Raw genomic sequence first — 27924 nt, 5'->3', positions numbered from 1 at the left:
TACCTAAAAAAATATACTTCATCTTTAACCACCAGCCTGAATAGTTCTCTCACATCAGTAGGAGAAAAACAATGACTTTATTTCAACATTTTATTGAACTTTTCATATTACACAATTTAACCAAAACATTTAAAGTAACAGTAAGACAAACTTTAAAAAAAAGAAAGTCATACAGACAAAACATCTCTAGGTGAGGCATTATGTAAATTTCATTGTCAAATCATGATTTTGTTACTCTGCTATACAACATGGTACCATATCAATGATACTAAATGACTCAAGAGTAAGACATTAGGCATTCAGTTTATATGAGAAAAAGACTATTTACAACTACTTGAAAGAGAAACAGAAATGCCAACAACAGTATCATTCAAATTCTAGTGCAATATGAATTGTTACCAAGAGATTTTATTTGCTTATATAAATTTTGCAAATAATTCAAACCTGGCTATCTTATTAGAAGCTGACAAAGTATTCTTTTCTGTTTCAAAAGATCAGTGGACAAACATCCTCCACAACCTCAGTTGATAAAACTAATATAAAGCAGCATTTTTTTTTTTCATTTCCTGAACAGATGTACGAATACTTAGGTAGAAACACTAAAGCATTTGTACTCAATCAATAAAGTGAATGCTTTGTGCAGTTTTAACAAAGCCGCTGCTAAAAAGACAGTTGTGAGTAGTCAGGTATATCTGCAAAAGTAAGCAAGTTCTCACCTCTCCAGTTCTGTATGTTTCTGAAAACACCAGCTAAGGTATCAAATACCCATTTTCAAGTGACCTTGTTTTTACTATTTCATATTTATAACATCTAGTGCTGAGATTCTGGGGGCTTTAATAGATAACCTTATTAACCCAGATAATTTTTTTTAAAGCCCATAAAATAAAATTGAGAATGGCATTTCGGGAAGGTCTACATATATGTATTTAGTAAGTTAATTCATAAGTTCACTTTACATAGTAAATTAATATTTACCAGTTTTTAATTGCTTTCAGTATACTTGACTCAAATTAAGAAACCCTATAATGTAAGGCAAGTGTATCACAAGCTCCATGGCCAAAATTTGGCTTATATAAGAGGACCAGTGGGCCTGTGGAACATTTAATAGAATCTTTTTCATAATGCTATTAGTTCTACTGAATTAAAAAATATTATTTTGAGCTGTTATCATCTTAAGAAGTATGGCCCATGGATATTTGATCTGGCACCCATGTTAAAGACAAATAACAATTTTAAAAAGGGAACGGGTGTATCTTACAGTTATCTCACTCATTCTTTTCAAAATTCAGTGCAACATATTTGGCTAGTTTAAATTTAAGTGCGTGACTGTTCAAGATTTTGTTTCAACTAATTTGGAGTGGTTGTAAAAAATTATTCATATTTTACTTTCTACATTTCAATTTTAATGTTAATTTGTATTCTCTTTCTCCAAAAAGGAAAACAAGATCAACCTGATTTGTGTGTGGTTCAGCCTATCGGTCTTATAATTATTCTACAATAAAATGAATTTATGTAACTATTTTCATGCTAACTTCCAACAAATATCCTGAAATATTTAATTTTTAGCTAAATAAAGGATCCTACAGATTTTCACTAGTAAATACTTGATTCTACTCAGATTCTTTTCTAGAAATTTTTCAAACTTGAAATTTTCTGGTTTACTCTTATCTGAAACTATCCTAATCAAAAACAATTTAAATGCTATTGGTTGGACAAAGTAAACCTTAATCTAAAATAGTCACCATAAAATATAAAATGTGATCAGTGGTGTTTAATTTTATTTTCCCCCTTTTGGTGGAATTTAAATATGGAAAATGTAGGTGTTTCAGTAACTACACACACACAGGAGAGATTTGCTACTTATTACTGTTTTTACACTTTTTGGATATCACTTTTTTGTTCCAACACTACTATTTGCAAAAAGTAACCATTTCTGTGACATTTAGCAAGTAAAATGAATTTCTATTCGTATGCATTCTTGGTTGGACAATATCAGTGCAAAGTCACTGTGCTTCAGAGCGCTAAATGGTTCGTGATACAACTGTGATTATTCATGTGAAGAAATGAAACTTTAAAATGTCTAATGATAGAGCAGACACATATCATTTTACTAAACAAAGTGCTTAACCCACCAAATTACATTTAGGAATAGACAAAATGTTTTTATTAAACTGATTAGTAATTTTTTTGCTTATTATATGTTGAAATGCACTTTTTCCCCTCACCCGTAAAATACAAGGGCACATTTCCTTTAAGGTTTGGATTTTTCTTCAGTATTCATCTAAAGAAGTTTAAATAAAAGGTGATAAGAATAATTGCTTTTCCCTCCACGTACAACTATTTTGGAAAACAAAATTTAAAGCAAAAACTGAAAGAAAATAAAAACGGAAGCCATTATTTAGTGGTGACTATATAGTAGACAAGAGGCACAAGTTCCCAGATGAATTTTAATTTTGTTTCCTCTCAGACAAGCCATTCAGAAATAAAAGGGAAATGAGGTTCATTTAAGTACACAATTTGTAAATGTGGAAACAGTAGTAATTGTCATGATTATTTTATGTTCTCTCTTAACAGTGGCTCTCAAAACAACCCGATGATTCACACAACTAGCAAAGCAAACCAAACTCTATAAATGTATGACAAATTAAGTTGCTAGCACTGAAACACTGGGTTTGGATATGGACAAGGATGTTGTCTCTGACTTGCATCTTTTGGGTACCTTGGCTTTTGATATTTTGATGTTCTAGCAGAAAGCGCATGACTTTGTTTTATGCAATAAGGTGATGTAAGTGTAGAAAATGTGTAGGGATGAAGGAAATTCCAAGTTACATGTGTATACATAAATGGCTTTATAAAATACATATATATAGCCATTAAGATAGTTATACAGGGACAATGCAATTTAAAACCTTTAGACTCCTGCTTACAGATTGCCAAATCTAATCATCCCTTAAGTCTTTTTCAATAATGACATAATTTATTTGCTTAAAGGTAAAAACCTCCTGATTGTATTAAGGACATTAATATACTACACTGTATTAACGATACTATACCAACATCAATCTAGGAGGTAAAATAAACGTTTGGCAAATATTTAAGTCAGATGGAATAGATTCAACTCTATAAAGTTTTGTTTTAGATTTTATAATAAAATTTTGCTTCTGCCTAGGATCATGTTTACTTCAGCATGAGTGCTACACTAATTAGAATTTAATAAGTGTTATTTTTATTGAGTTTCCAAATTTGGAAGAATTTTGATCCAAAATATATACCTATGCCTTAAAAAACAAAGTCAAGATAATCAGTATGAACTTTAGTACCAATTTTACTTTCCAATCCATTTTCTTCCCCAGTATTTCACTTTTATCCCTCATAACTTCATAGCAAATTATCCAGATTATATCTTCCAGACTACTCAGTGAAGGAACCTAAATCTCAAATGTTATTTTGAAGAAGTGTAGAGTAAATAATTTTGGTAATCTGTAAAACAGCTGCATGCAATGTGTACTGTATTATAAGAGCACCAAACCCTTTATAAAAACCAAACACTCCTTCCTCCTGCTTTATGGTATTGATACAGTCTCTCATTCCCTCATACTGTGTATTAATTGGAAGCACTTCATAGCCAAGGTCTGTATTGTCAATTATTGTGCGTGTTCCTTGAATGTGAAGGCGGTGCAAAACTGTTTCCAGTGGGTAAAGTATAATGTCAGAACAAAGACTGGCAGCAAAGTTAGCAATAAGTTCTGGAAAATAAGCATCCAACATACTCTGCACAGGGCTAGTGCTCTCAGCTAGGTGGCTATTGTAAGTCTTTCTCTTTAGAATTAGTAGGACAAACTTCTGAATAAGTGAGCTGATGATGTAATGAAGAACTCCATGAAGCACTGTAGGGAAGATCAAGGAAAGAAGCGGAAGAAGTCGTTTGCTATGAGGCACTCCCATGCCTATCACTCTCCCAATTCCTTCTTTAACACATTCCAAAATGCCAGTATTATCTCGAATTATCTCACTCTGAAATAAAAATGATGAAATAAGTAAAACTTAACATTTGCTTATTTTGCCACAGAAAAAGGACTCTTTCTAGGTTCCTTTTAAATCCTAACATAGTGACTGAAGAGGGAAACATCCATGATTTGCAGACTTTAACTGTTACCTAGGCATCAGATTTTTTTTCAAATGAAATCTCATAAAATTGCTAGCAGTGAAGTTGGGAGCTAATCTTATTGGGGTAGGGAGACTGGGGAGATGCGTAGGTGGATACATCTCAAGAAACTTCTTAGAACTCATGTGGAAAGGCAATAACTATATAATGCTTAAGGAGACAATATAGTGCTTATAGTTCTTAAACATGTTTAAATCCTGCCTCCATTACTTACTGGCTACGTAACCATTGTCAAGTTACTTAACTTCTCCTAAGCACAGTTTCCCATTCTATAAAAATGGAAATGAGCACTGTCTACTTTTTATGCACAGGGTTGTTGTGAATATTAAATGAAAAAAGGCTTGGCACTCAGGAGTCACTCAATAAATGTTAGTCTTATGATCACCTGCAATGTCTGCTTTTGTAGAATTTTGGGGATATGAACAAGAAAGTTTGGTACGGATTACCGAGGTATAGATAGATAGAAAAGAACTTGCTAAAAGGCACTTTGGCTGCAGCAATGACTGCAGAAAAGTAGCAGATGAAATGTATAAGGTAGCCAGGAGCTATATCATGCCTTATAGACTAATCTGTAGACTTTGGCTTCTAGTCAGATGGGAAATAAATGGTTGATTTTAAGCAGAAGACGGACATGACATAATTTATATTTTAAAAGAATACTGGCTGTTGTGCAAAGGAGGACAAGATCAGTTGAGAAACCGGTTCAAAAGTCACTGGAATGATTCCAGTAACGAAGAGATGATGGTGGCTTGGACTAGAAGGTGGCAACAGAAGTAAAGTGGTTCAATTGTGCTTTTATCCTAAAATCAAAGTCTATGGGAATTACTGGTGAATTGCATTTGGGGTATGCAAGAGAAGGGTCAAGGATAACCCCAAAGTTGTTGTCCAGAGGAACTGGGGGAATAGCATTGCCTTCTACTGAGTTGAAAAATTGCCAGAGTAGCAATTTGGTGAAGATCAAGAGTTCAGAAATGTTAAGTAAATTAACTTCAAATGGAGTTCACAATAGAAATTACAGAAAAAGGTACACAATGGACCTACAGACGGTTTCCAACTTACAATGTCTCAGCTTATGATTTTTCAAATTTATGACAGGTTTATTGGGATGTAATCACATTGTAAGTGGAGGAGCATTGTATTATAAATGTGGGAGTCTTTAGTAAATAGATGATATTTAAAACTATGAGACGACAATGAGCTTGCCTAGCCTTCTAATCCATCTTCCCACTTCTGACTCCGACCTCCTTCCCACTCCAGTTTATTTTTAATGCAACAGTCAAAGAGATCCTAATAATGATGTATGTCAGATCACACCACTGTTCTGCTCAAACCTATCAAAGACTTTCCATCCTTCTCAAACAAAAGCCCAATTATTACAATGATTTACAATGTCCTATGTAATCTGGTCTCCACTTACTACTCAGGCCTCATCTCCTGTATTCCTCCTTGCTTACTTAGCACCAATCATGACAGCTTCCTTTCTACTTCTTAAGCATGTATGATACAACACACATGACACAGTCCCACTTAAGAGTTTTTGCACCTGCTTTCCCTCTAAATAAAATTCAACATTTGCTTATTTTGCGCTTAGTTAGCATCAACCATATCGGCATCCTTCCTACTTCCCAAGCATGTATGATACAACACACATGACACAGTCCCATGTAAGGGCGTTTGCACTTGCCTTCCCTCTACTTAGAATATTCTCCCAAATATCCATGTTGATCTTTACATAAATGTCACCTTCTCAGTGAGACCTTTACTTATCTTCTTAAAAAAATATTAAATGGGGACTGTTGTGGGGTGGGGGGAGCGGGGAGGGATAGCATTGGGAGATATACCTAATGCTGGATGACGAGTTGGTGGGTGCAGCGCACCAGCATGGCACATGTATACATATGTAACTAACCTGCACATTGTGCACGTGTACCATAAAACCTGAAGTATAATTAAAAAAAAAAAAAAAATTAAATGCCCCTCCCTACCCATTACACATCCTATTTGCCTTCCTTGCTTTATTTTTGCTTTCTTTAGCAATTAATCACCACGAAATATACCTTTTATTTAGTTGTTTATGTCTACTTTCCCCATAAGAATATAAGTGCTATGAGAGCAGAGCATTTTGGTTTTGTTTGCTGTTGTATCCCCAGGGTCTATAACAGTACCTGATACAGGCAAGTACTCAATAAATAATTGATAAAATTTTTTTTAAAAGTTTAGCAGTTAAGGAAGATAATCTGAAAGGTAAAGTGATGCAATTAAAACCTTGATTTAAAACTATAACAAGAAGTCTGAAGTTGATTTTAGGGAATATGAGTCAATATGAATCCTTAATCAGTAAAAGGATATATATAAGTATTACAACTTGAAAACAATCTTGTATGAGTATTGACTTTTAAAATGCGGGGACTAGTACAAGGAATTTTTTTTTTTTTTTTTTTTTTTTTAAAGACAGAGTCTTACTCTGTCACCGAGGCTGGATACAGTGGCGTGATCTCAGCTCACCGCAACCTCTGCCTCCCGGGTTCAAGAGATTCTTCCACCTCAGCCTCCTGACTAGCTGGGACAACAGGCGTCCACCACGCCCAGCTAATTTTTGTATTTTTAGTAGAGATGGGATTTCACTATGTTGGCCAGGCTGGTCTTGAACTCCTGACCTCATGATCCGCCCACCTAGGCCTCAAGGATTCTTAATGAAGAAATACATAACTACAAAGTTCGTGATGACTGGGTAATTATGAAGGATGAAAGAAATGTAAAAATAAAAAACTTTCCTAAAACAAAAACTAAAGTTTTGAATCTTTAGTGTGAAGATAACAATAGTATCATTAATATATTGCTAGGGAGAAGAGGTTCTAAAGGAAGCTAATTTTTAGAGGGATAGATGAGATTGTTTTTATAAGTTGAGTTTGAAGATTTAACTCACCTAAGATTAGAGCTAATGATTCCTGTGAATAAATTAGCTCTTTCAGAATAATGAGTATAGGATAAAAAACAGAGTCAAGGATTGAGCCTTAAGGTATAAGAGAAGAGAGGGCAAAGGCATTATTGAAAAAAGATGTTCAGGAGAGAAATCTAAAGAAAAAAAGAGTCCTAGTAAAGCAGATTAAAGAAATCAAAAGGAGTTAGCAGGTGGAACTTGAAGCAGAAAACAAGGAGTAAATACTGGGTTAAAAAAACACATACACACAAAAAACCCTATCGCATAGTGAGCCAGGCACTTATATAAATAACTCATTCAATGTTACACTTCAGTTATTAAAATACTATTCACAATTTATGGATAAGAAAATTATAAAGGTTAAGAAATCTGTCTAAAGTCCCAGGTCTAATTTAAGCAGAGAAATGTGATAATGGGTCTGTCTCAAGCTAAAAATTGTTTTCCCCAATAAATCATTCTGCTTAGTTGTTTTTCCTTAAATAATTACCTTCCTGACATTTTCCCCTTATCTTTAAAATGAGGCTATCTCATACAAGTGACAACTCTGTAAATTCTATAGCACCATACAAAAATTGATCATTTATTTAACACAATGCCAAATGCAAGGGGAAGGGAAAGTATTATTTGGGTCACAAGACATTAACTTCAGTTAACTGAAGTTCTAACAGAAATAATAATAATAATAATCATAAATCAAAGATGAATGATACAGCCAGAAAAGAAAGAAGGTAGAAAAGAGTAATTAGAAGAGCAAAGGCTGATCCAGTGGGAGTTTTTACAGAGAGGGCACTCACATATACTAGAGAAAAGAATATGCTAGAGGATCTGATGTGGAAATAGAAGACAGGTGTACAAATAGATGGATTTTGTATACAGGTGAAGTAAAAACTACCTTCATCTTACAGTTTTAAGTGTAAGAAGGAGGGTAAGACATTTAATTACATGTACTTGAAGCGCCACCATGTGGTTAGGAATAGTAACACAAGCAAACAGAATTTAAAGTGCTAGCAGAAAATTGCTCCAGCTTTGTAGTATTTACCACACCCAATAGTATCAAATATTACTTAAAGGCATATTTTAAAAGAATCCTGTCAGGAAACTACTTGTGGGGACAATCTGCTTCCTGTTCGGATGATTATCCATCATGTTTATTCTCAGGTAATTATTAATTTACTGTCCAATGATAAGCCATAACCATTTGAGTTGTATGTAAGGGCCTTAAAAAGTTTATAGATTCTTTGTTTTCAGAGCAAGTTATAGGCTGTGTTCTGAGATGTCTAAATGAAGAGTATAGTTGCCTATGGAAAGGACAAAAATAATTAAAACTAGAAGTGTGACTTAAGATTGCAATGGAAATATACAGACAAGCAACGTGTGATATAACTGTGATATTTATAAAATAAATATTTTAAGACATAGTCTTAAAATTTTCTGCTAAAATGTTAGATATCTACAATATACTGAATAGTCAAAAAACTATTCTTAAATAAAAAAAAATGACAGTAAAAAAAAAGCTCACCTGCACTGTTTCAATCAGACTTGCTGAATAAAAAGGCATTGCCACCACGTAAGTTAGGCTATAGAAATTAAAACAAATTTATCAGTATACTGAAACAAGATGCTTATAGTAAACTTTTTAATATTTGCTTAAATATGTCAACATAATTTATAGTCAAGCTAGAATAATCTTTTTAAGGTTTTCAACTATTAATACCTATAGCCTAAAAATATTAACTTCAGAAATCTGTAACATAGGATGCTTTATTCAACAGAGATGAAAAAATCAAATGATAAAACAAGGACAGCCTGCAAAGAAAATAGATTGGACATCTACCTACACATACCTAATGCAGCCTATAAATCTAAAACTTAAAATTGAGGATGAGGGATCCATTCCATAGTTTGCCTTTTTAGTGATATTTGAGCAAGTAAACTTTTCTGTTACTATCCTCTTATATCAATTCCCAGATTTCCCATCCAGCAGAGTTAGGCCAGTCTTCAATGGTGAGTGAAGTCCCTTTTATTATTAAAAAAACAACATTATACAGCTTTGCAAAGTTGTTTCCTATCACCAATATTTAGACATAGTAATATTACAACTTTGCAAGCCTGCAAAATATAGTTATTCAAAATAATATCAAGGTGGGACTTACCTAACCCTTATGGGCCAGGTCCTGGCAAGTAGTGGTTTTCAAGGTGAATGGAACATCACTAAGTAATAATGTGCTGGAATGTCCCACTGAGGGAGCCAGCAAGCTGGGGGATTTCCAATTCACAATCTTCAAAAAAAAAATTAAAAAGTGAAGAATAAAATTCTAATCTACAAAAATGGTTACCGTTGTAAAATCACTAAGTGCCTTTAGGACTACATTTCAATGTCACTAAGGTTTTTTGGGTTTGTTCATCACCATACAAATATATCTGCATCTCTGATTAACAATAAAATAGTTATACTTTCTTTGAAAATCTGGGTTAAATAAATTGAAGACCTATGCTAACTTCCTAAGAATATACACACAAAATTAGTCTGTGATTCCAGCCTTTCAAATTAGTAAGATTTATTTTAAAGATAATATATATTTCAGGATTTATTCCTAAACTCTGTGTTACTTTGTCCTTTGAAGTTATAGTCCCACCAACATTTCACTGCTCTAATTTCCTTCTCTACAGTTATTTAATAAGATTTGTTTCCAGTTCTAATACTATAAAAATTAGTGAAAATGTCCAATAAAAATGCCATTTTTTGATACTTACGATTTCAGTAGAAGGTGTTCTCCTATTTGTTTAGGACTCCATTTATGTAAAACCTCCCTAAAACATAAAAATAAACTTAAATTAAACAAAAGCCATGTTATTTAAAACATCTGGAATTAGCACAATTTTCAAAACAGCAATCAACTCTAATTTTTTTTAATCTGTAGGAGAAATATATTCTAATGGTGAACATTTTCTTTTCTAGAACACAGTGTAAACAACTGTGATGGTTTGAGAGAAAAAAATACAAGGTGTTTTCGTAAGTGCTGATAGAAGGGGCTGGCAGAGAAGCAAGAGGCACAACTGATTACGAAAGTAAACATGAGAAATTAAAGGAAGAAAATTAAGATGATTGGTTAAAAGAAAGAGAATAGATATGGAAACAAAGAACAGGATTAAAAAAGGCTTTACAAAGTATATAAGAATGAGAATTTTTTTAAAAAGTTAAGTAATTCTAATGCAGGCTGACACATTACGTTTATGTAGTACCTAATTTCTGAATTATCTTTACTTAGTACAATTACACAATTTTGTGACCATTATATTCTATTATCTTTGTGAGCACCTACTAAATGCCATGACTATGCAAAGTGCTTTGCATGAACTATTTCTAATCTTCATAATAACCCTATTTTCTCCATTTCATAGATGAGGAGATAGGATCAGAGGGGATTAATAACTTATCCAAAGCCAAGTAATCAGTTAGTGTGGAACTGTGTTCTAAACCCTGGTACTCTGCCTGTACTGTCTCTCATCTTATTTGATACAAAGAAGAATCTTATGAGATAAGCAGAGCAGATATTGTCACACTTGTCTTACTGATGAGAAAAATCAGGGTCAAAAAGATCACAGGGAAATGTTCAAAGGAAACAGGCAAAAATGCCAGGTCTGGAACCAAGGTCTAGGATTGTATGCATTCTGTCTGCTAGTTTGGTTACCTTTGGAAAACAAGAGAAGAAAGAAAAAAAGGAAGAAAGAAAAAAAAAAAAGAAAGAAAGAAGGAAGGGAGGGAGGGAGGCAAGCTGAAATGAAATAGAACCAAAGGGAAAAAAAGGGAGTAAGTTCTATCAAGAGAAAAGTCCAAAAAGAGTCAAGATTATAGACAGTAAAAAAAAAAAAAAAAAAAAAAAGAAAGTAAATAAGAAGAAAAAAATGAAAAGGCAGGGGAGATAGAAGAAAAGTAAAAAGAAAAAGAGAAAAAGAAAAACAGAAAGGGAAGTGCAAAATAAAGATAAGACTTGCTACCACCAGTTCCTCTGATGGAATTGGTACTCATTCCATCATGGCTACAGCAGGAATCTAGAAAAACATTTTCTATTTCCAATGACTGAATTTGAAAAACAACAGCATATAAAGGAGTACACACATCAGAGACTTTCAGACAATACAGCAACTACCCCTGATTTCTAAGACCTTAGAGCACCTTCTGGGCCAAACTCTTGATTAAATTACTATTAGGATATTTATTTGGCCTGAACAACACAATGTAGCTGAAATCATATTATTCAATGATTAAGTCAAAAAATATAAAAAATAGATTAGGCCTCCTATCTTACTGAAAGTTACTTTATGATTATAAAACAAAATACGTAACATGCTTTGTAAATCATCTGGGCACAGCTAATACTCATGGCCTCAGAAAGTATTACCACAGTTTATGACGACACCAATTTTAAGTATAAAACTGTGGTAAACACTAAGGACTGGGTAGCCTCCCCTTTAAATACAATGTCAATTCTGAGTTACCTCCCCTTTGATGACTACTGCCAATTCTTAAGATCATTAAGATAAAAGGAGACTTAAAACCAAGTATTTAAAAAAAATGCTTTTGGGACTCTTCCTTGTACCTGTTTCTCTACTACTTTATAAAATGGGTAAAATTTACTTACAGCTCTAGAAATTTAAATAAGCATACTTAAAAGCTTCAGTCACTAAACCTTTTTATAATTCATTATCAAATACCAAACATGTAAATATATCTAAATTAACTATTTCCAAACAAAAAATGCCCTCCCTAATGAGCGAAAAAATTAATAAAATTTATTTGAGTACCTTGCTTTTCTCAAAACAGTCTAGTTTTTCATTTAACAGATCAAAACACATACTCGTATGCATAATCAACACAAAAAAAGCAATAAAATTCTAAAATAACTCTGTCTCAGCAGTCTTTAATTTTCCAATGGTCAAATAACTATCCTAATTAAAAAAACAAAATAAAATAACTTCCCCCAACCTACCCTAAACCCCTCATCTTCCAGTTACCTCTCTTCATCAATCTTAGTCAGAGCCAACCTTCTAAACTTTCTGTTTCCACGTCTGTGCTTTCCCACTCACCTCTGAACCCACTTCAAATTGGTTTCGAACAAAAACAGCTCTTGCCAAAGTCTCCAATAATCTCCATGTCATTAAATCTGATGGACATTTTTAAGTCTCTACCTTATTTGACATTTCAGCAGCCATCAGAGCCTCTTCTCTCCTTGAAGCACTCTTTGCCCCTGTGCTCCACTAGCCCATTCTGTTGGTTTTTATCCTGCCTTCTGGTCTCTCCTGACTCCTTTTCAGGATCACCTTTCTTAACCCAGCCACCCCTTGTTAGAGTTCCTAAGCTTCAGGCTCTATTCTTCTACCATAGTGTATCCTTCTTCCCTAGGGACCCTCATATCTAGGGTTAGAGCTTCAAAATCTCCCGAATTAATTTACATTCAGTTAGGAATTCATTATATGCCAGCCCCATATCATGTGCCTACAGACAACTCCATCTGGATATGATAAAAGACCTGAAAATGCACTTGTACTAAAGTCCAACTTAAAATCTTTCTTTTCTACTTAAACTCTTTCAGTGTTCCCTACTCAGGAACTGTTAATCAGAAAGGAAATCTATTGAATTTGAGGAAGATTTCATTGTGTTTAAAATAACATGTGTTTAAAATAAGCAAATTCAGAGGGAACTGTTGGAGGAAGACTACAAGATGTTTACAGTGGTATAACCACAGATGTGTGATGAGTCAAAGCTAAGTTGGAGTTGAACCAAATGGGTTTTGTGAGAGACTGAACCACACAGGTAGCCTTGGTTACAGGAACTCCTACCTCACGTTAACTGTATGAAAAAAGCCACACGTAAATTAAGTAAAGGGTACTGTGGGGATAGAACGACACATGGTTTAACTCACTGCAGCTGGGAGAGAGGACAGGGAAGGGTTTAGCAGTAGGTAAAGAGATCACACATGATGATCCTGGGTAATATATAATTTGTTAAAAAGTAATACTACTGAGAAATTATAAATTTGCTGACAATGAACACTAGCGATCTGCTGTTTTTCTCTCTGATTTGATCATAAACTGTATAAAAAACCCCTAAATATTGGCAAATCTATACTATCTCCCCTGTTCTACCTAGTAAATGTTATGCAATTAAAAAACCCCAGGCTAGGAGACCTCAGAGCTCATCCTCCTCATGTAGTAGCTTCTGTGAACTGCTTTTAGTTAATGTTTTGTGACCTTGTTTGCTCCTTCTTCTTCCCATTAATAGGATACAGAAACAAACTCTGCCTTCTTCCCATTAATAGGAAAGGTCAAATTTGCCCAAAGAAGAATAAATAATTTTTTAAAAGATATTCACACTATACTTCAAAAAAACAGCTTCATTTGACAACTAGTTACACAAGCCCAAATACAAGAAGTCATTCTTGATACTGCCTTCTCTTTCATCTACCATTCCTAAAGCATCACCAAATTCCCTCAGTTTGACCTAAGTATATTTCAAAACTGTCCACTTACCTCTATCTCAAAAGATACCACCCTGATCTTAGCCACTATCTTTTCTCACTTTTATTATGGTAATAGAATACTAAGATGTCTCTTTTTATTCACTTCGGTCCTCATGCAACCTTTTCATCTACAGTTACAATGACCGTTTCAAAACAAACCTGATGTCACTGACCTTACAGAACCTCTTCAATATTCTTAAAATGGCCTACAGGGCCACACATGTTCTGGCTCCCACCTGCTCTGTACCCTTACCCTTGGCCAGAGCTCCAGCCATGTGAGCTTTCTCTCAGTTACACCTGAATTCTCTATGCTCCCCAGTGCAACAGCATTTTTATACAAACTGGTATGTACCTCCTAATTACCACTCTGATCTACCTTAAGTGTCATGTTACTAGGGACACTGTTTCTAGCCCTTTAATACTTTCATAGAACTATATTCTTTTGCTTCAGAAAACAAATTTCAATTTGCAATTATTCATTAATGGAATTATTGTTCTTAGTGAATGTACTTTTATTAGATTCTGAGCTTCCTGGCAACAGTTACCTTTTGTTTATTTTCCTCATTGTAAACCCGGTTTTTAGCACAGAACCTGGCACATAGTAAGTACTCAGGAAATGTTTGCCAAATAAATGAATGAATTAATGAGTGGGGCTTATCACCAAAATTATCCAAGTAGAACAATGCAATAGAGGTTACTATTTTGTCTTCTTTAGAAAGATTCAAAATGATGAAAATATATTCCCACTCACTTGACGTGTGTCTACTAAGAAAGTTAGATGATAAAATTTTATAAAGTCCTATGCCTCCCCATTCCTATTTTTCTTTTTTCTTCCCTGTAGCCTGAAATTAATGTTATCCCTTCATCTCTGCTTTAGAGAGGCAACATTACTTGCCTAAGGTCCCAGAAATAAAAAGTGGAACAGCCAGGACCTGAACCAATAGTGTTCTGGTTGCAAATATAGTCAACCCTCCATATCCATGGGTTCCACATACATGGATTCAGGCAACTATGGATTTACAATATTTATTTAAAAAAGGGATAGTTGCATCTGTACTGAATGTGTACAGAGTTTTTTTTTTCTTGTCATTATTCCCTAAACAATATAGAATAACAACTATTTACATAGCATTTACATTGTATTTGGTATTACAAGGAATCAAGAAATGATTTAAAGTATACAGGAGGTTGTGTACAGGTTGTATGCAAATACAACACCATTTTATAAAACGGACTTAAGCATCTCTGGATTTTGGTATCCACTGGGGGTCCTGGAATCAGTCCCCCACAGATATGAGGAACAACTGCATTGAATTTTTTTCACTCGACCAAATGGAATTTCCTGCATTTTGTTACTTTTTAAAGAATTGTTTGTTACAGAATTTCAAGAATATTTGACTATAAGTACTAACTTGGGATCTTATCTAGTGATATAAAAGCAATAAAGTGAATAGTTAGCCAAACAAAGAAATACAGATTTTTAAAGAATAAAACAAGAAACTCTGAGCTGCCCAAATGTTGCTGACCTTTCTCATCTTTGTTTTGTTTCAAACCTTTTAACAAAGCTTTATTTAAGGCACTTCAAGACTACGAGGTCCTTCAAAAGCAATCACATTGGAAAAAAGCTTAATATCAGTTTCTCTTGCTTTCATTTCCTTCCCTATAAGGACTAAATCCCAACATTGGGCATATGCGTTACACTAGTAGCTATGCCTTCAACTATCTCACTTCTTTAACAATCCAAAAAATTCACCCTGCCAGAGAATAAATTTGGATTAACAAACCATTCCAAAGCCTCTAACATTATCGATGGGATGATATACAAAAATATAGTGCTGATATAGAAAATCAGAGTAATGCCAAATAGCACCTTAAAAATTTCTAATTTCCAGTATTACCTATTAACATTCCTTTCATATACTCTTTGTAAGATTCCTTTGTTACCCATCATTGTGACTGTCCCAAATGTGTATCATTCCTCTCATGCTTTTCTACTACAACCCTAATGCTTATCTTTTTTTTACCAAATAACCCTGTATCCTGCTTCACAGAGAAAAGAGAGACCCAAAAGCAAATTTCCCTAATTTCTCTACCCTCTCTCTCAAATGTATCTACAATTCTAATTCTCCCATTTTTGGTTTCTAGAACATGATTGTCCTACATCTTATGCTATTTCCAATTTGTTCTGAGGACCTCTCTAATTTCTCTCATTATCTCCCCCAACTACCCCCGCTTCCACCGCTCCCACACACACACGGCACACATGTATGCCTAGGATTCTGTCCTTGGTCCATTTTATTCATTTAATCTATGCTTTCTCCTTAGGTGATTTCATCTATCCTAAGCTTCAACTGCTACTTTTATGCCACAATACCCAAAGCTCTGCCTCTGTTTCAATTTTCATTTTTTTTTTTTTAACTCTGATCCATGGTTCCAACCAAATATTAGACATGTCCCCCTCCCTCGATGTCTTGCAAGAATCTCAAACTTCATTTATTGAAAGATAAATTCTTTATCTTCTTCCCCACTCCAACTTTTTCTTCTTCTTGAATTCTCCATCTTGGTTAACATTTTCCAATCTAGAAATCTCAGTCACTACTGACAACTCATTCTCTCCTATCTCCAATTACCAAGCTAACATAATGACCATCAACTATACTTCAGAAATGTCTAGCCAGCTCATCCCTTTCTGTTCTGTTCCACAGTTCAGAACCTTCCCAGCCTCGCCTAGATTATTACAATAGATCTCCATAAATCTGTCTATACTACTCCATTTATTTTACACTGCCATTTGAATATATCTTGATCAGAACATCTATATATTAAAAAAAGAAACATATTCCAACCCCATAGAGAATAAACTTACAAAGGCACAATCGTATTGTAATGTAGCACCTCAGCTTCTTTTCCTAATATTCCATTTCATACATACCCAATATTCCAAACATAAGACACTTCTTTTATTACCTAGACTGTCCAACCCCATGACATTGGACATGTTACCTCTTCTTGCTTACATGTGTCTCCTTCATTAAATGAATACTTAAACACATTTGTTCCTCAGCTGGCAGTTGCTGGCACATAGCAGTAGGAGCTGAAAGATACATCTCAATAGATACTAAGCCAAGACACATTTTCTTTATCACATACTAATTTAATAATATACAATTAATTTTATTCTTTGTTTTTTCTTTTAGTTACTTCAGACAAGTTTTCAGATTCAAGGTATTTTTTATTTATTATTAAAGCAATATAATAGGGGAGGGATGGGGACAAGGGTTGAAAGCTACCTATTGGGTATGATGTTTACACAATTGAGAATTGTTGGATGAGAGGAAGTCCAAACTTCAGCATCACACAATATACCCATGTAACAAGCCTGCACATGTACCGCCTGCATCTAAAAACAAATCACCACATGAAACTAATACTGAAGAAATGCTAAAAAAGGTACCTTGGCAAAGGTGTAAATTCACTAATTATGCCTTCTGCTCCAAGTGTGACTCCCTGGACAATAAATGTACTTCCCATTCCTTTCCACAGGGCTCTAGGTCCCTAAATTGAACAAAATTCATGTTATTTCTGTTAATACCTACATCTGAAACATAAAAGATCTTAATAAAACTTGATATTGTATAGATATTTTCCAATAAAACATTATTCTAATAGAAATATTAGTAGAGACCTATAATTAAATTAATTTTATATCATTTTAAAGTTATGCTTAGGCCAAGAAGAACATTCCTATTAATTAAAACCCCTAATGATTAACTAATTTATTAAATATCCCTAATATTCAACTCCTACTAGTCCTGTCCTGTGGATGACACAAGGTAACTTGAAACTTACATATCCACAACTTAACCCAATCATACTCACTCATACCACACCAATTCTTTCCTTCTCTGCTGTATTTTCTATTTCCCTAGATAGCAGCTTCATCATCCTAGTGTCCAAACAATATATCTAGAAAAGATTTTTCTCTCACTCTTCCTATCTAATCAGTCCCCAGGTTCTACAAATTCTACTCCCTTAGTATCTTACAAATCCATGTTCTTCTCCATACTTAACACTATTACTTTATATCAATTTGACTACAAGTTTCACTGTCTCTGGTTTTGCCCCTTTGCATGATACCATCAGTAATACTCCTATTATTTATCTATATTATTAATAGATATACATGATAGAATTAAAAAGAAGCAATAGAGTATCAGTTGAAAAGTCTGTCTCCTTTTCATCCCAGTCTTCAGCAGCAGTTTTAAAATTTATCGAGATAATCCATGCATATACATCTGTGTGTGTATGTTACAGAAATATTTTTGTTTTGTTTATTTTTAACAGGTAGTATTATCTTGAAACATAAAAAATATCCTGGAGATCATTCCACATTATATACACAGAGCTACCCTCTTATTTTTAAAGGTTACAAGGTGTTTCACCATAATATACCATAATTATTTCACTGGTACGCTAGTGGTAGACATTTAATCATTTCCAGTCTATTACATGCAATGTCATAGGACATCCTTGTATATATATTTTTGCTATATATGTGCACATCTATGTGGGATAAGTTCCTGGAAGTGAAAGAACACGTACATTTTAAATTTTAATAGATATTGCCAAACAATCCAAAGCTCTTCAAGATACTTTGGTCATGGCTAAAACACCTTCAACAGTACTCTTGTAGCTTTTAAGATCTAGCAGCGTGCAGTTCTGAGAAGGTGCTTTAGAACCTGGATCTTGCTTACTTCTCTGGATACTTTTTCATCTTTCTTTTACTCTTCAACCCCCACTTCAAGCTCCCATTGTACTCTATTAAATCCATTCCCAAACATTATGATCTCTCTTTGTCTTCTGCCTTCACACATCTACTTTAAAAACCTTTTCTCTATCCTCATCATGAAGAGTTAGACTTCTCAACAAGAAGCACACAATTCGGGCCTTTCTTTTCCCAAAGTTTTTCCAGCCATACACTGTGCCCGAGCCCAGTTTTGATAACGTACTTGTCTTTTGTATTCTGACAGCATTCTGTACTTCTAATATTGCCTTTATCTTACTGCAGCACAATCTTCTAAGATTTTGTCTCCATGAATAAATATGAGCCTCTTGATAGCAGAGACATCATCTTAGCACAGCTCTTTGTGGTTTTGCTAAATTAATTTGTACTTTTGCTAAATTAAATTTTGAAAGATTCAAAAACATATCATTGTGCTACTTTAGTTTTACTACAACAGTTAAGATGTTTTATTGACCAAATTGAAAGTAATTTTTCTTGCTTTAATGATTACTAAGCCCAAATGACACTTATATAAACCTTTAATAGAATCCACAGACAAAATTCTCACCTGAGTTTTGTTGAAACTGTACATAATATTGATGACTGTAAATGGAGTGAGATGGTAATGCTGAGCATGGTAATTAACCTGTAAAAAAGATATTTCATTATTTCTTTCTGTTAACGTTTTGCCAAGAAATAACAGAGCCATGAAAGATATATGGTGGAATTGCAGTATAAATAAAAGTTAATTCCAAAGTCAACATAAATTACACATAAGCAAAATTACTCTTTAAAGTGTTTTAAATAACCTATTAAAAGTACAGTATGTATGGTTATATAAATACAATCTGAAGACCAATGCATAATACACACAGTACTGTAGACTATATAATAAAGAGGGTCTTATTTGATATTTGTTTTGCCTTAAACAACTGAATTACATCTCCCAACTCATGTTCATTTTAGGCAAGCATTTTTCAAACTATACATGGCAACTGACTGGTATATGAAATCAATTGGGGGAGTGTCAAAACAATATTTATTATGTGAAACAATAAAATATTAGAATGTATTACATTCTAATGGTATTATTTCATAAAACATTTAAAAATAATATATTTGTTACTTATATATAAAGTATCCATTGGATCTCCATGTTAATATTACTACAATGTAAAATATATATCTGAAATACACTGTTCTGTGGCACATACAGTCAATGCTATTTTAATGGTATTTCTGTATACATACTTTTCAGTGCTAAGCATGAAGAGATTAATTTATAATGATTTATACTGTTTTGAACTCTAACAGCAAACAAATATAGGAAGCATTACTTTACAGAGAAAGTGGGTTATAACAGGACGGGCACAGTGGTTCACGCCTGTAATCCCAGCACTTTGGGAGGCTGAGGTGGGCAGATCATGAGGTCAGGAGATCGAGACCATCCTGGCTAACACGATGAAATCCCGTGTCTACTAAAAATACAAAAAATTAGCCAGGGGTGGTGGCGGGCGCCTGTAGTCCCAGCTACTTGGGAGGCTGAGGCAGGAGAATGGCGTGAACCCAGGAGGCGGAGTTTGCAGTGAGCCGAGATCATGCCACTGCACTCCAGTTTGGGCAAGAAAGCGAGACTCAGTCTCAAACAAACAAACAAAAAAAGTGGGTTATAACAGAGTTTGCAGATGGGGTCCACTGACTTCTGAGGGCCCCATTACCCTTTCAGGGGCTTGACAAGTTCAAAATTATTTTCCTAGTGATTACTAAGATATCATTTGCTTTTTTCACTGTCTTGACATTTTCACTAATGGTAGAAAAGCAATGGTAGGTAAAACTCCCAGCTCATTAGCACAAATTGAGGCAGCACCATCAAACTGTATTTTCGTACTTACAGTAATTTTTCACCTCATTTACCCATAGGGAGAAAAAAGCAACCTTCATATAGGAATATCCTTGACAATGAAGTAACAAAATGTTAATTTTATGAATCCTTGACCTTTGAGTACACATCCTCTTTCTAATTAATATCCCGTGTGTTACATAAGGAAGTAAGATTGCTGTCATGAGGAAAGCACTTGTATGATAGAACTGCAAGCTAAACTAGCCACTTTTTTCACGGAACATCATTTTTACTTAGAAAAACTCATTGACGGACTATACCTATTCACTCTTGGGACAGACATATTTTAAAAAATAAACAAAGTGAGATTGTTGATTAAAACAAAAATAAATAACAGTATTTAATGTCAATGATAAGTTTGAATTTTCAAGTAAAACTCAGAATTTTGGAAAATCTATATGCATCGTCAAGAGCTGACAATACTTAAAAGACTTTTCTAGTGAGATCAATAGTATTTTTAATGAAGATGATTTTTTGATATTTTATAATCAAATGTTTTAACATCAGGAAGATCTATGTAACTCAATTGGTCAATATTTTTCAAATAACTTGTGCAAAATTACATGGAATCATGCATAAGTAAAAATATCTATTCAAGATGCAGTATAGTTAAATGGATTTTTTAATGTAACAAAGTATAAAAAGTTCACTAAAATGATTTCTGATTTCACATTGCAAATAACCTTTAAGAAACCACCACACAGTGAGTTTTGGTGCAATTACAAAGAATACCCACAATTATCTCAAAAGAATATAATATACTCCTCTCCTGCTTTCAACTACACATGTGTACAAGACTAAATTTCCTTGCTTCTTTCAAAAACCACGTGATACAACAGATTGACTGCAGAAGCATATGAGAGAAACTGGCTCTCTTCTATTATGTCAGGTATTAAAGATATTTGCAAAAATGCAAAATAGTTACTTTCATAAAAATATATTATCTTACTAATAGGTGTTATTATTTTAATGAATTACATAGATGCAATGAAATTTTCCCAATTTTAATTTCTGAAATGGTAAATATCATAGATATGACCAACATAAACCAAAGTTATTTAGGATCCTCAATTTTTTTTTTAAGACTTTAAAGAGGTTTTGAGACCAAAAAGTTTGGAACATTTCACATGAAGTAACAATTACCTGGTTTCATGTTATTTATGTGAGTTCTGCCCTTCATATTAGGGTCAGAAGTATTGCTTCAAAAGATCACAGAAATTACATTTACCTGACATTGGCGGCGTAGAACAATGCAAGGATGTGCCAATACATTTTCTGTAAAGAGACTATATAAAAATAATTTATGTATATGTATGTCTACATAGAGATAAATTAAATTTACAACATGTATCTTTCTGAAATTATTCTTGCCTGAAGAATCCTGCATTATTTTATGTTTTCCATTCTTAAAAAAATTAAATAGATCTTTAAAAATGTCTGGAAATGTTTGCAAATGATTCTACCCATAACAAAATTCAATATGAAAAGAATGAAAACCAGATCTTCATACTAGTAAATAAGGGGAACAATACATAATACATAATATTAATGTCTATAGTATAAGATGAAACTAGATCTCTGTATGTTTAATGTGGGAAATGACACATCAATTAAATGGCATTTAATGCTGCAAATTATTTCTTTCAGAAAATGTCCTATGAACAAAATTCCTATCAGCAGAGCCATTTGATCGTCATGAACCCCATTCTAAAAATGTTTGGTTTTGATGCACTTAAATTATAAGGTTTAAGTATAAATTTAAGTATAAATCTTAAATTATAAGATTCTTAATGACCATGTTAATTGACTAATATTTATGTATCAAATATTTATTTTGAGAATGTGCCCCACAAAACAATTACAGCTGTGGGTTTCAGGTCTCAGAGTGATGTATACATACATGTGCACATATATTTATATGTAATAATAGTCTATCAAATGAATCAAAGCTTTAAGTATAAATATTGAAGCAAAAAACAACTCCAGCAGAATGGAAAACACAGAGTTTATTTATATTGACATTAACATCCTCGGGTTTAATTATGCAAATAAGGTGTTTTTCTTGGTTAAAATGTTTAAAATAATGATCATTATGGCATGAAGTGTAAGCTTTGTGCAATTTCAATATTTTTGAAAATGGTATTCACTAAGGATCACAATAATCAAGACTAAAGGCTTTTCTTAAAATGATCGTTAGATATAAAAAAAATAATGCTATCACCAAACGCTGATTATAAACAAAATCTAGATGCTATGCTGCTAAATATCTTGTAAGCATTAGAATGTTTAGAGACAAGCCTCCATGCACAATTAATTTTTTGATGGGAGACAGATAGATTACATTTCATTTTATTCTTTGGATAGACCCATGAAAAGAATGAAAACCAGATATGCAAACAGGTAAGTAAGGGAAACAATATATAATACATAATATTAATATCTACAGTATAAAATGAAACTAGATCTCTGTATGTTTGATATGGGAAATGACACGTCAATTACATGGCATAATTAAATGCCATGTAATTTTTCTTTCAGAAAATGTCCTATGAAAAAAGTTCTTATCAGCAGAGCCATTTGATCTTCATGAACCCCATTCTAAATTACTTTTTTTGATGGGAGATAAGATTACACTTCATTTTATTTTTTGGATAGACCCATGAAAACAGTTACAATACTCATTACAAAATTACTTTGTGTTTATAAAATTGGATGACTAGTCTATCCTTACTGGAAAAACTATCAAATTATATATTTTAAATAATGATCATGATTTTTTCTGTAAAATATTATTCAAAATTTAAGCTGCTGCTTCAAAGAAACAACCTAAAGGAAGAAATAATAATCATTTAATATTATAAATTAAAGAAAAACTCTAAATTAAATAAATAAAAGCTTTAAACATCTTTAGATAAAACATTACCTTGCAAGTCCAATACCAAATCCAGCAAATCTATTCAGCTGTTCTAAAGTAAAAAAAAATAGAAATAAAAAAATAAGATTACTGATAACCAATTACTGATAATTTAGGTTTAGTCTCAAAACAATTTTAAAAAATTTATTTTATTAATCTGCTGTTCATTTAAACCTCAAAGTCAAATTCTGATAGGGGCCAGGGAAATAATTTAAATGAATGAAGGATTCTGCTGGGGTCTGTGGCAAATTGCAAGGTGTAGAGTCTTTAAAGCACAATTACTCTTTCACTCCAATTCATTGTTGCCATATTAGAGTGTGGGCCCAGGGTTTCGAAGCTGTAATTTTTTCAAAAAAAGATATTCTCATTTTATATAAAAGCTTCCAATTTTAAAGTCCTGGACAACCATTTCAAAAATTGTTATCACATTGTCTTGGCCTAATGAAACAAATATCCGGACAGAACCTAAGGGCTACCAGTTTTCAGCTTCTGATTCCAATCAAATAAAAAAATTTCCATGGTTGGCCACAGCTGATATTCCACCTACGACTTTACGTCTTATGCTGTAAAACTAGTTATTCACTGTTACTGACGGAGAGCACTTTATTAAACCAATAACTACAAGTAAAGCACCTCTAAATTATTAACTTGAAAGGGTACTTAGGGATAACCAAAATGGGTAAATACAGCTCTCCCCCATCTCTTCAAGTTTTAAATAGTTTGAGGCTAGCTGTTTAATTAATTGGAGTAGGTTACTGGATACCTAAATGCTACTACAGATGGTATGTCTGTTATGTTACTGGAAAAGTTCACAGCTAGAAACATTCCTATGCATATGTCAAAAGAGAAAAGCCTTTCTTCTTGACTAAACTCAAAGTCATAGTGGCGAACTATTACAACCCCAGGGGACCAGACATCAAATTCTAACTATAATACAATATTCACAAGTTACAATTCTTTCTCTCCTCTTTTCTTTCAAGTGAAGCAATTGCCCTCACTATTCCCTTTCAATCAGAACAAGGCCACCTAAGCATGTTCTTGGGAAATTACGCGGTTCACCCTAGAAAAATGTATAAGCTAAATAGAAAGCTTCTTTTACCCACCTACGGTACTTTTACCTTAGATTTTACCTTTTTTTGTTTGTTTTGAGACGGAGTCTCGCTCTGTCGCCCAGGCTGGAATGCAGTGGCGCGATGTCGGCTCACTGCAAGCTCCGCCTCCCGGGTTGACGCCATTCTCCTGCCTCAGCCTCCCGACTAGCTGGGACTACAGGCGCCCGCCACCACGCCCGGCTAATTTTTTCTATTTTTTAGTAGAGACGGGATTTCATCGTGTTAGCCAGGAGGGTCTCGATCTCCTGACCTCGTGATCCGCCCGCCTTGGCCTCCCAAAGTACTGGGATTACAGGCGTGAGCCACCGCGCCCGGCCTTACCCATTTTGTATGTATAGATCATCCCCAAATAGTAACAGAAAATGTTACTAACATTTTCTGGAAGGTGTTAGGAAGGTTTAGTCTTGTTTACTGTGTAAGTCTCTTAGGTGTCTATCTTTGTTGCAAAATTAACATTCACCCACCTGTTAAGGCTGCAAAATAAACCCCTGCTTGTGTCAAGGAACTCCTCCTCATTGTAACCATCAAAGCATAACTTTAAACTGGTAAGAGTCAAAAAGCTAATTGTATGACAATTAGCTAGGTAAGTCATCTATCCTTCACATCCTCATTTACTCACTAGACATTCGTTAGTCTATTCTTCTTAGTTAAATATTATTGTACTTCCAAGTCAAAGTCGATGAAATAAGAATAAAGCTGATTTCTACAATAAATTTAAAATTAAATAATACCATTAATCTATTATTCTAACAATTCCAGGAGAATAGAAAGAGGTAGCTATTATTCATATTTTATGAATAAAAAAGGATGTTGAAAATATCTACATCATGCAGTGTTGCAGCTTTTCTGACATCCCATGGAGAATAATTATGTCATGATTCCGAAGTCCTATCTTGAAATTTTATCAGTGTTTCTAACTTTTATATGTAGTTTTTAGGTCAGCAGAAGGAAAGCAGAAAGGAAAATTATAGGAAGGAAACTTTCTAGACTGGGGATCTGAAAAGCAGATAAAACTCCTGTGTTTAAAAAGGAAAAGGAAGGAAACTTTTTTTTTTTAGCCTATGTGTCCCATACAGGATTCTTCTACACATCTTAAAGATGAGAAAACTGAGGGCTCACAGAGGTTAAGTTGTTCACATTACGAGTGGCACAACCAAGTTTGAACCCAAGTATGCGTATGCTGAAAGGCTTCTCTTTTCAGAACACAAAACTACAAGTAAACACATTAATTAATTAATTAATTAAATCAAGAAAATAGAGCTGCCAAAGTGAATCAGGTAACAGTAAATAATCCAATCTCCTTTTTAACTCAGGCCATCAGTTGAGACACCAAAACCTCTAAAAATTCCTGCTATGCACCCCATAGCTAAGGCAGATGTCTTTTTGGAGTTGATCCAGGAGAATTCGTTTGTGAGGAAGAGGAGGCCAGCCTGTGGGGCAGAGGACGAAAGGAGGGCAAAGGGTGTGGCGCGCGATAGGATGAGAAGGAACAGGAGGCGGGACCCTCCGCGCCGCTTCCGGGGTCTGCAGGCCGCAAGCCGCGGCCCCACTAACCCATCATCCCTGTGTCCGTCCCCCTGCTTCTCACCACTGCTCTGCCCCTGCACACTGCCGCCGCCGCCACTGGAAAAGGGTTCCTCCGTGGGGCCTTCGTACGGGGTGGAGGTGGTGGGCACGCCGTAGGGCGGGCTCTTCTCGCCCCAGTGCAGGTTGCGGCTGCCGGGGATGTCTGGGGGAGTCGTCACCCAGTGGCCCAGGTCCGACCCGGTGCTGAAGGACCTTGCAGGGAAAGCGCCGCCAAAGCCCTGCTCGTCCCGGGCACCACCCCGGTAGCCCAAGCCATCAAATCCGTCCGGGCGCCGCGGATGCATCGCAGCGGGGGCAGGATGACGCGAGCCCGCCCGGAGCCCACCACCACCCGGGCCACCACGACCTAAGCCCACACAGCTTCCTGTCGCCCGCCGCCGAGTCTGGGGGAAATTCTGACAACCGGAAGTCACGTTGGAAACCCGGAAGTCTTCGGGGCACGTGATTATAGCCTCTTCCGGCAACCATTAAAGGGCACGGTTGCTAGGGCGACGCGGCGGTAACCTAGACCTTAAAAGTTTGTTGTCGTTAGGGAATAGGTGGGAATATGGTTGTGGGATTAATGAAACACAGTACCAAAGAGATTCCAGAAAGAGAACTGGTGTAGGAATAGGGCCTGCATGGGAGGAGGTCAAAGATGCTTCTTGGAGGGAGCCGATAACCCGCGGGTGGAGCTTACCCGGTGAGATCCCGGCCAGAAATACCCCATGTCACAGCTACGCCCCAGATCTCAGTGTTTTCTCACGGGGCTGGTGCCTCGCTTGCTCCGAGGAAGCTAGTAGAGGTTGGAGTTGTGGAGGGTTAATAACGTTCCACCTAGCTTTGTCTCCCGCTCTTGGGGTTTTGGATGAAATCTATTGAGGGATATGGTACCGCCCAGTGAACGCGAAAGTACTGTGGACCACCAGAGCAAGCATTTTAAAAGTTGAAGTGAACGTCGGGGGTGAAAGAAACCGACGTACTCGAATACTGCCCTCCTGGAGTTAGGAATTACGCGTTTTCCTTTTCTAAGGCTGTAAAGAAACTGTAGTTTTCTGTCGTATTTTTTCCTGATGTGTCTAAATCACTCAGGGTATTGAAATCCCTGTTATATCGTTCAAAATTGGGACCTGTAATTGAATAACTGAGAGGACTTCTGTAGAGGGTCCCCTACTACCTGTTTTCATTAGCTCCACGGGCTCTTGGGCCAGGCTCCCTCCCCAGATCTGAGGAAGCCTTCCATGGGTTCATCTTATGTTCCTTCAACTTGATGGAAGCCCAGGATTCCTAGAGCTTTTCCAAGAGAATTCTGACGTGCAGTTCTCGATCTTCCAGATGCGAACCTTGATTGAAAGTGATAATCAACTTTGTTTTGAGTGAACTGACATTATTTTTCTACAGTTTTATCACTTTTTATTTTTTATGGGTGTATAGTAGGTGTATATATTTATGGGTTACATGAGATATTTTGATACAGTACATTAAAAATGTACAATTAACATTTTTAAATAACGAATTGACATTCTTAAATTTGATTGCGATGCAACTTGGGCAAAGGTGTTGAGTCTCTTGACTGTATAAAATTTAAATGTCCGTATAGTAAATTTTAAAATATATAGTAATCACAATTGAAAGGCAAATCACAAACTGAGAAAAATGACATTTTAACATGGTTTAAACAATGGAACAGTATCTTTAATGTACAAAGAGTTCATACCAATGAATAAAGGCAAATCAGAAATATGAGCAAAGGACATGTAGAGGCAATTCATACAAAAAAAGGAAATGTAAATAGATAATATCATATAAAAATGTCCTTTACTAATTGAAAAAAGGTAAATCTTAATTATCTTTCACGTATTAAGGTGTTTAAAAGGGAAAATGCACATTGTCTTTCCAGGTGAGAAGAAAGTAGCTTTCATTAATTTCTAAAATGATATAAAGCATAACTTTCTGATGGAGAGCAGTTTGGCACTATGTATCAAAAACTGTAAAAATAACCATATTTTTTGACTCCAAAAT

At 34.8% G+C, this 27924-nt stretch overlaps 1 protein-coding gene across 2 annotated transcripts; it reads right to left on the bottom strand.

Annotated features, from left to right (window-relative positions):
* Positions 1–76: 76 nt before the first annotated feature.
* Positions 77–27245, bottom strand: SLC25A46 (solute carrier family 25 member 46). Of its 2 annotated transcripts, none has more exons than XM_054487751.2 (8): positions 27080–27245; positions 23234–23276; positions 21539–21596; positions 18979–19056; positions 17082–17182; positions 9861–9917; positions 8626–8683; positions 77–4014 (listed from the first exon to the last, which is right to left on the bottom strand). In XM_054487751.2, exons 1-8 carry the CDS (start codon positions 27087–27089, stop codon positions 3436–3438), a joined length of 984 nt encoding a protein of 327 aa, XP_054343726.1. In that variant the 5' UTR covers positions 27090–27245; the 3' UTR covers positions 77–3435. The 2 variants fall into 2 exon arrangements, with proteins under 2 accessions (XP_054343726.1, XP_054343725.1); XM_054487750.2 differs by lacking the exon at positions 27080–27245 and adding an exon at positions 25925–26342.
* Between the last annotated feature and the right edge of the window lie 679 nt (positions 27246–27924).

This window comes from Pongo pygmaeus, chromosome 4 (assembly GCF_028885625.2).
Source record: "Pongo pygmaeus isolate AG05252 chromosome 4, NHGRI_mPonPyg2-v2.0_pri, whole genome shotgun sequence".
NCBI lineage: Eukaryota > Metazoa > Chordata > Mammalia > Primates > Hominidae > Pongo > Pongo pygmaeus.
This window is presented reverse-complemented; position numbering and strand designations above follow the sequence as displayed.